The sequence below is a fragment of the Populus trichocarpa genome, chromosome 11 (genome assembly GCF_000002775.5).
Source record: "Populus trichocarpa isolate Nisqually-1 chromosome 11, P.trichocarpa_v4.1, whole genome shotgun sequence".
Classification (NCBI taxonomy): domain Eukaryota; kingdom Viridiplantae; phylum Streptophyta; class Magnoliopsida; order Malpighiales; family Salicaceae; genus Populus; species Populus trichocarpa.
The window spans coordinates 18127554-18137376 of record NC_037295.2 but is presented as its reverse complement, the minus strand read 5'-3'; the positions used below and the strand labels follow the sequence as shown (position 1 = coordinate 18137376).

At 38.5% G+C, this 9823-nt stretch overlaps 2 protein-coding genes across 3 annotated transcripts; both read left to right on the top strand.

Annotated features, from left to right (window-relative positions):
- Positions 1-4067, top strand: LOC7455044 (alpha-glucosidase). Of its 2 annotated transcripts, none has more exons than XM_024611791.2 (5): positions 1-264; positions 886-1583; positions 1895-2125; positions 2267-2913; positions 3109-4067. In XM_024611791.2, the coding sequence occupies exons 1-5, from the start codon at positions 5-7 to the stop codon at positions 3991-3993; spliced, it is 2721 nt and encodes a 906-aa protein (XP_024467559.2). In that variant the 5' UTR covers positions 1-4; the 3' UTR covers positions 3994-4067. The 2 variants fall into 2 exon arrangements, with proteins under 2 accessions (XP_024467559.2, XP_024467560.2); XM_024611792.2 differs by lacking the exon at positions 1-264 and adding an exon at positions 290-451.
- Positions 4068-4671: 604 nt separating this feature from the next.
- On the top strand, positions 4672-9245 carry LOC112323401 (alpha-glucosidase). Its single transcript, XM_024581493.2, has 5 exons — positions 4672-5164; positions 6124-6836; positions 7202-7432; positions 7577-8223; positions 8307-9245. Exons 1-5 carry the CDS (start codon positions 4866-4868, stop codon positions 9183-9185), a joined length of 2769 nt encoding a protein of 922 aa, XP_024437261.1. The 5' UTR covers positions 4672-4865; the 3' UTR covers positions 9186-9245.
- Positions 9246-9823: the final 578 nt, after the last annotated feature.

The following is a 9823-nucleotide window of genomic DNA, read 5'->3' as shown; positions in this document are numbered from 1 at the left end:
AAAAATGGATGAGAAGAGATACAGGAAGAACAATGAGCCAAAGGCAATATCTCATTCTCACCATTCACTTCTTTTCTTATATACTATCTTATTTTCCTCTTGCTGGGTTGCCCTATCAAGTGGAGAAGAAGTGGTTGGCTATGGCTACACCATTGAATCTGTCTCTGTCAATCTACCTGGCAAATGGTTGTCTGCTAATCTCAGCCTTATCAAGAATTCCATTGTTTATGGAGCTGATATTCCACACCTCAACCTTTTTGCCAGGTAATTGGCTTAATCTATCTCATTATGAAGACTTTTGTTACATTAAGCTATCCTTTCCATTGTTTACTTAGATTTCTTGAAAAACTTATGATTGAGCATGATCTTACATGTTGTTTTGAGGATGAAGTACTTTGGTTATGACAGAAGTGATTAGCTCTTGCCTATTCCCTAATCTCTTCTACTTCAGGTATTTGTTGGATTCTATACAGATTACCAGGTTGCTTAAAACAATGTTAAACTTTATTGACTAAATTTAGTCGGGACCAATTTCTTAACTCATCGCCTAAAAAAAAGAGAAAATTGTTGATTCCGGTAATTTAGACCATTCAGTGGATAGAACAGTCGAGTGTTAATCATGAGGCTATGAATTTGACAACTGTGGCTGTCGCATTTAAGTCAAAGTCCTTGAACCCCTTCCCAGCCTCCCAGGCTGAGTAGGGCGCGCTAACCTAGAATAATTTAAAATAATATTATTTTAAGTTTTTTTTTAAAAAAAGTAAAATCGGGTTTTAACTAGATTTTTTTTTTTTTTTGGTAAACAATACTGATTTAAGCATACATGAATTGCAGGCATGGTAGTTTTCTTTAACTAGTTCCTGACTGCTCTCTGCCTTTGTGCAGCTTTGAAACAGAGGAGAGTTTAAGAATCCGAATAACAGATTCTGAAAACCGAAGATGGGAGATTCCACAAGAGATCATTCCTCGAAAAAACAACTCCCCAGAAAAAAAAATTCAACACCATGCCATACAGGAAAACCTGCTCCTCTCCCACTATAACTCTGACCTCCTTTTCACCCTCCGTGACACCACTCCTTTCAGCTTCTCGGTCACTCGCAAATCGTCAGGGGACATCCTTTTTGACACGTCCCCTGACGCATCCGATGCTGGCACTTTCTTAGTCTTCAAGGACCAGTATATCCAGCTCTCCTCCACGCTTCCTGAACACAGGTCTTCTCTTTATGGACTTGGAGAGCACACCAAGAGCTCTTTCAAGTTGACACCTAACCAGACACTGACTTTGTGGAATGCTGACATAGGGAGTGTTAATCTTGATGTCAATCTTTATGGATCCCACCCTTTCTATATTGATGTCAGATCACCATCTGACGATGGCAAAGTATCAGCAGGGACTACTCATGGTGTCTTGCTGCTTAATAGTAATGGCATGGACATTGTTTATGGAGGTGATAGGATAACTTATAAGGTTATTGGTGGTGTTATCGATCTGTATATTTTTGCTGGACCATCACCGGATATGGTTATGGAGCAGTACACAGAGCTTATTGGCCGGCCTGCCCCTATGCCATATTGGTCATTTGGTAAGTAGCATCATTTTTTCTGTGATGTACTTGTTTTCCTCCTTTGTTTTCATTGTTGTAATCTCTCTTGCTCTGAAAAATTGCTGTGATGTAACTAAGAACATGACCAAAAATAAATAAATTACGTTCCACAGATTAGGAAATTACAGGCAAAGAAACATTCAATTTGAGACTTTCTGGAGTTCAATTTCTATCAGTATTTATGTGCAGAATCATCTCTACTCAATATGCTGGATTCCCTTTTTATATCCTGTGAACTATGTCTCTGAGCACTCCTTTTTTCTTTTTTTTTTCTTTTTTTCTGTTTTAAGGATTTCATCAATGCCGATATGGCTACAAGAATGTTTCTGATGTTGAGGGTGTGGTTGCTGGCTATGCAAAAGCTGGGATCCCTCTTGAAGTTATGTGGACAGACATTGATTACATGGATGAACATAAGGATTTCACTCTCGATCCCATCAACTTTCCATTGGAACAAATGAAGCAATTTGTTGATAACCTTCACCAAAATGGTCAGAAATATGTGCTGATATTGGATCCAGGTAAGTGGTAACCTGAAGAAAACATCAACTCTTTTAACCTGAAAGTATCATATTTAGAGGTCTGCTGATTGGTATTATCTTTTGAAGAAGTGCCTTTTATGACTTCTTAAAGAGAACTAAGCTGCCTCTGATTCTCCACAGGTATTGGTGTGAACACAACATATGAAACTTACATAAGAGGAATGCAAGCTGATATATTTTTTAAACGCGATGGCAACCCTTACATGGGTGTAGTTTGGCCTGGATCAGTCTATTTCCCTGATTTTCTAAATCCAGCTGGCAGAGATTTTTGGAGTAATGAGATCAAAATATTCCGAGATCTTCTCCCCTTTGATGGTCTCTGGATTGACATGAATGAGATATCAAATTTCATAACCTCCCCTCCCACCCCGTTATCTACCCTTGATGATCCTCCCTACAGGATTAACAACGCCGGCATTCAACGACCTATCAACAATAGGACCATTCCTGCAACATCTCTACATTTTGGTAACATTACTGAGTACAATTTTCATAACCTTTATGGCTTTTTGGAATCCGAAGCCACCAATGCTGGTCTGAAAAATGCAACTGGTAAAAGGCCTTTTGTACTTTCTAGATCAACTTTCGTTGGCTCTGGAAAGTACACTGCTCATTGGACTGGAGATAATGCTGCGACATGGGATGATCTAGCGTACACCATTCCATCAATTTTGAATTTTGGACTGTTTGGAATTCCAATGGTTGGTGCCGACATATGCGGTTTCAGTAGAGACACGACAGAAGAGCTTTGTCGTCGCTGGATCCAGGTAAATCATTGGTTATTGCTCATGTAAAGATGTTATGAAGTCCTAATAATTCAGACTGATGTGCATTGGATAACATTAACATTCATGTATATGCAGTTACATTTTTGTTTCTTTCCTCTAGATTGAATTTCAGCGTAACAAATTGTTGTAAATTTTCTGCTGTGTAATCGATGCTGAAGTTATGTTACAATGCAGCTAGGTGCCTTTTACCCTTTCTCAAGAGATCACTCGGATCTAGACACCAGACGGCAAGAGCTTTATCTCTGGGATTCTGTTGCTGCAACAGCAAAGAAGGTTCTTGGCCTTCGCTACCAGTTACTTCCCTACTTCTACACATTAATGTATGAGGCACACATTAAGGGGATCCCTATAGCACGACCTCTTTTCTTTTCATTCCCTCAAGACCTCAAAACTTATGACATCAACTCACAATTTCTGATTGGCAAAGGTGTAATGGTATCACCTGTATTGGAGTCAGGAGCTACTTCAGTTAACGCGTACTTCCCTGCAGGAAATTGGTTTGACCTCTTCAATTACTCTAATTCAGTTACTGTAGATACTGGAAAGTACACAGAACTAAGTGCGCCTGCAGATCATATAAACGTTCATGTTCATGAAGGAAACATCTTGGCCTTGCAAGGTGAAGCCATGACGACAAAAGAAGCTCGAAAAACAGCATTCCATCTGCTGGTAGCTCTTGGCAGCACTGGAAACAGCACAGGGGAAGTTTTCATGGATGATGGGGAGAGTGTGGAGATGGGAGGGGAGGAAAAGAACTGGAGCTTTGTGAGATTTTACAGTGAGATAGTAGGAGATATGGCAATGGTTAGATCAAACATCACAAATGGAGAATTTGCTTTGAGCCAAAAATGGATTGTAAGTAAAGTAACATTCATAGGATTAGAAAAGACTAAGGGTTTCAAGTGGTATGAGTTGCAGACTTCCAAGGAAACAAAGAGTGGAAATTCAGGCGCCAAGACAAGCTTTAATAGAAATGGAGAGTTACATATGCTTGAGATGTCAGACCTTTCTTTGTTCCTAGGAGAAGAGTTCAAGTTAGAGGTGAAATTTAGCATGTAAGGATTGACAGCAAATATTTTCTACCATAAAGTTGGCAAGAATAAAATCCAATAAAAAGATTGCAATTCTTGAAATTCTAACTGCTAAATTGTTAATTAACAATTAACAATTAAGAGAGAAAGAAAACCCTAAAAGAAAAAGGATATTTACTGTTTATTTCTATCCACTATTTTCTTTTTCATTTCTTAGCAGTAAATATATTCTTAAGCAAGCTTTTGCATACAGAAAATATATTCCACCCACATCTAGTCTTTTAAGGAAAAATCTTTTTTTTTTCTTTTATTTTCTTATTGGATTAAAAATCTAAAAGTTGTTCCTTCAATTATTAGTCCAAGATGTAATGATCACATAACATAACAACAAGCCATATAATGAGTTTTTCATTATAAAATATAGCTCGGCTAGCTTAGATTAACCTCGGATCCTTATCCGAGCCAAGTTTATATTGAACTAAGTTGAGAATTGACTCGATCAATTTTAGTCGACATCAAGTCTAACTCGTAATCTAGATCCTGGGTAGGGTTAGAATGGATGTACTTAATTAATCTTAGTCAGCATCAAGCGTAACTCGTAATCTAGATGGTAGGGTAAGAACGAATGAATTTCCAATATACTCGTGTATCATATGCAAATTGCATTTATTTTTTGTCGTCCCCTTCTAGCCTATTGTTTTAGGATACAGAAACAGAGGATAGTGACTGGATACCAATCCCAACGTAACAGATTTAGAACACTAGTTCACTTTATGTGGCCAAGAAAGCTCCATTTTTTTTTCAAGTTGCCCGTGGAAACTACAGAAAGGTCACCATGGTTATGGTCATCTTGCTTTCTTTAGATATTTAAGCTTGGAACTTGAAACCAAGTAAGCACCAATGCCTCTAACTGATCATATGACCCAAAAAATGGAGAAAGAGAGGAACAAGAACAGTTGCAGAAACACAAAAGCAACATCTCCATCTCAGAGCAATCTTCAACTTCTAGTCTTGCTGTTGGTTTGTGGGGTGCTGCTGACTAGTGGAAAGGATGTGAAAGAAGAAGTGGTTGGTTATGGCTATAAAATTGGCTCTGTTAACTCTGGTTTAGCAGGCAAGTTGTTGACTGCTGATCTTAGCCTTATCAAGAGATCTTCAGTCTATGGAAATGATATCCAACATCTTAATCTTATTGCCGAGTAAGTAGCTTAGTTTCTTTCCTTATGGTTTTCATGATTTTGCTTACATTAATTTTTTCTTACTGTCGAATGTTCTTGAAAACAGAAAACATATAAATAATTGCTGCTTCTTCTTTTTTTAATTCTTTCTTGAGACTTAGACTAGTTCTAATGTTATGTTTTTTCTTAAAAAAATATAATAATCTTTTATGTTGTCTTTGCTTGGAGTAAATAAATAGACTAACCACTTAATTTATTAGTTAAAAGTTGACTTGCAAGGTTGCATAGCCTGCCTTTTAAAAAAAAAAAAATTCTAACTTGATTTCTTCTATTAAACTCGACCAAAAATAGAATTATATCCTTAGAAAAGAAGGGAAATTTTCATTTGGGCATGAGAGAATTCTTGTTTCTAAGGAGCATTCGATAAATTCAGCTACTTTCGTTGTTTGGTATTCAATTCATCACATGGCATATTTCTTTATTTTTTATATTTTATTTAATTGATCTGTTTGATTATCCTTAAACTTTTAATTTCTGATTAATCTTGACCCCTTTGTATAATTCATTAGCGCTATAAAGTCCAGCTCGACTTGACAGATTAATTTGAAACTTGTCAAAGCTGAGTTAAAAAAAACCAGATTTTTTAATTAAAACAACATTATTTTAGGTTTTTCTTATTAAAAATACTTGAGTTGACCCGGGTTAACCAACCCAACCCTAGACTTAGGTCTTATACATGGTTGATCCACATGTGGGTTCTTAATACAAATTGATTTGTCCAAAAAATAGGATAAAGGGGCTAATATGACCAGCCTTTAAAACTTAGAGGACTATGTGAATAATTTACCCTCTTCAAAGAATCATGTACGTTCCCCTCTGAAACAAGCAAACGACATGTCTTACTCATATATGATTGACATGTCTTCCAGCTTGCATATTCCCTGCTCTATGCGTTGACATGCTTTGCCTCCTACATGCAGATTTGAAACCAAGAACCGTTTGAGAGTCAGAATAACAGATTCCAAAGACCAAAGATGGGAGATTCCGCAACACATCGTTCCCCGGCAAAACCACTCTCCGAAGAACTACCTGCATTACTCTCCATTAAATCATCGACTCCTGCTAGATAACAACCTCCTCTCTGACCCCAACTCAGACCTGCTTTTTACCCTGCACAACACCATCCCTTTTGGCTTCTCTGTCACCCGAAAATCCTCAGGTGATGTCCTCTTCGACACGTCCACGGATATGTCCAATCCCGACACTTTCTTGGTCTTTAAGGATCAGTATATCCAGCTATCTTCCAGGCTTCCTATAAAGAGATCTTCTTTATATGGTCTCGGAGAGCACACAAAGAGCACTTTCAAGTTGAAGCCTGATGACACATTCACCTTGTGGAATGCTGACCTCGCAAGTGCTAATATTGATGTTAACCTCTATGGTTCCCACCCATTTTACATTGATGTAAGATCAGCATCGGCTGATGGCAAAGTACAGGCAGGGACTACTCATGGTGTCCTGCTGTTTAATAGCAATGGCATGGACATAGTTTATGGAGGAGATAGGATAACTTATAAGGTTATTGGAGGCATTATTGATTTGTATTTTTTCGCTGGGCCATCGCCAGATATGGTGATAGAGCAGTATACAGAGCTTATTGGTCGGCCGGCCCCAATGCCATATTGGTCATTCGGTAAGTAGCATTATTCCTTCCTTGAAACTTTCTAGTTGCCAATTTAACATGTTTCAGTCTGCAAAATGGTTTGATGCCTGAACATCAAATTCAAGAATTTTGGGCAATGAGAGATTTATTTTTTATAACTAGTGCTAAGTGATCAAACTATTCCAATTCATTAAGAGAGTCCTGAACTCTCTTACACTCAATGGTCAACTTATTAGACTTGGCCAATTATAGGAACTGCAATAGAGGCCTTAGTTACTGTTGTGTGGTTTCGGTTCCATGTGACACTGGATATTTATGGAGCATACTATTTTACCTCAGTTTTTGTGAACAAAGCTTGTTCCATTTGTAATATGTTTTTTTGGTCCAATGTGAAGGATTTCATCAGTGCCGATACGGTTACAAGAACATTTCTGATGTTGAAGGTGTGGTTGCTGGCTATGCAAAAGCTCGGATCCCTCTTGAAGTTATGTGGACAGATATTGATTACATGGATGCATACAAGGACTTCACATTTCATCCTGTTAACTTTCCCCTGGAAAAAATGAAGAAATTTGTCAATACCCTTCACCAAAATGGTCAGAAATATGTGGTCATCTTGGATCCTGGTATGTGATTAACATGAAGAAGCAAAACAATTATCTTCACATGAAATCCTAGAACTTCCACACTTCTTCTAATTGGCTTTAACAAAAAAGGAAGAAAGAAAGAATGGTTCTGCTACATTCTGTTGAACCTCCAATTTTCTGCAGGTATCAGTGTGAACTCAACGTATGAAACCTACATCAGAGGAATGCAGGCTGATATTTTCATTAAACGCAATGGGATTCCGTACATGGGTGAAGTGTGGCCTGGAAAGGTCTATTTCCCGGATTTCATAAATCCTGCTGGCCGAGAGTTTTGGGGTAATGAGATAAAAATATTTCGAGAGCTTCTCCCTGTAGACGGTCTCTGGATTGACATGAACGAGATATCGAATTTCATAGATCCAACACCCACCCCATTTTCTACCGTTGATGATCCACCCTACAGGATTAACAATGCTGGTATTCGACGGCCTATTAATAATAAAACTGTTCCAGCAACATCTCTACACTTTGATGTCATGAAAGAGTACAACGTTCATAACCTCTATGGCCTTTTGGAATCGAAAGCCACCAATGTTGGTCTGATCAATTCAACTGGTAAAAGGCCATTCGTACTTTCTCGATCAACTTTCATTGGCTCTGGGAGGTATACAGCACATTGGACTGGAGATAATGCTGCCACATGGGATGACTTGGCCTATACTATTCCATCAATTCTGAATTTCGGACTGTTTGGGATTCCTATGGTTGGTGCTGACATATGTGGTTTTTCAGGAAACACAAATGAAGAGCTTTGTCGGCGTTGGATTCAGGTAACTTTGCTGTAGGTGGATGTTGACAGACGCTATACTCTTTTTCTGTGTTTAAATTGTTCTGAACTTTTATTACAATGCAGCTAGGTTCCTTTTACCCCTTTGCGAGAGATCATTCATCGATAGACACAACACGGCAGGAGCTTTATCTCTGGGATTCTGTTGCAGCATCAGCTAGGAAGGTGCTTGGCCTTCGATATCAGCTGCTTCCATATTTCTACACACTAATGTATGAGGCTCACATTAAAGGAACCCCAATAGCACGACCTCTTTTCTTTTCATTCCCTCAAGACATCAAAACTTATGAAGTCAACTCACAATTTCTGATCGGTAAAGGTGTAATGGTATCACCAGTATTGAAGTCCGGAGCTACCTCAGTCGATGCATACTTTCCCGCGGGAAACTGGTTTGATCTTTTTAACTACTCTAATACGGTTTCTGTAAGTCCAGGAAAGTACATCAAACTTGCTGCACCTGCAGATCATATAAACGTGCATGTTCATGAAGGAAATATTCTGGCCTTGCAAGGAGAAGCCATGACAACGGAAGAAGCTCGAAAAACAGCATTTCATCTATTAGTGGTTCTTAGCAGCAGTGGAAACAGCACAGGGGAATTATTCTTAGATGATGGGGAGAGTGTGGAGATGGGAGGGGAGAGAAAGAGTTGGAGTTTAGTGAAATTTCATAGTGAGATTGTAGGAGATATGGCAATGGTTAGATCAAACATCATAAATGGAGAATTTGCTTTCAGTCAAAAGTGGATGGTGAGCAAAGTAACATTCATAGGATTGAAAAAGACTAATGGGATCAAGTGGTATGAGTTGCAGACTTCCAAGGAAACAAGGAGTGGAAATAGAAGGATTAGGGCAAGCCTTAATAACAATGGAGATTTTGATGTCTTGGTGATGTCAGGACTTTCTTTGTTCCTTGGAGAGGAGTTCAAGTTGAATGTGAAATTGTAATGATGGACAACCATTGTCTAGCAAGTTATTAATAAGAATAAATCAACAAGGATTGCAGCAGCTGCGTTTTATATTTTTTATATCTGCAACAGGAAAGAAACATAGTAATGATTTGGACAAAGCACCGGCAGAGACCTGCTCATGTTGTTTTGTTGCTTAATAGTAATGGCATGGATATAATTTATCAAGGTGATAGGTTAACTTATAAGGTTATTGGTGGTGTTATTGATTTCTATTTTTTCGCCAGACCAGCACCAGATATGGTGATACAGCAGTATACTGAGCTGATTGGTAGGCTTGCCCCAATGCCTTACTGGTCATTTGGCATGTAGCATTGAGTAGACATTCTTGCAGTCTTCTTTTAGACATGCCAGTAGACCTGTGTTGATTTCTTATATCTTAGTCGCCGCTTGCTTGACCAAGTCTTTTTGTTTTTTTTTACCTCAATGTAAAGGATTTCATCAATGCTGATAAGGTTATGCGAGCGTTACGGATCTTGATGGTGTGGTTGCTGGCTATGCAAAAGCTGGCATTCCTCTTGAAGTTATGTGCACAGACATTGATTACATGGATGGATGCGAGGACTCTGCTTTTGATCCTGTTAACTTCTCATTGGAACAGATGAGGAAATTTGGGGA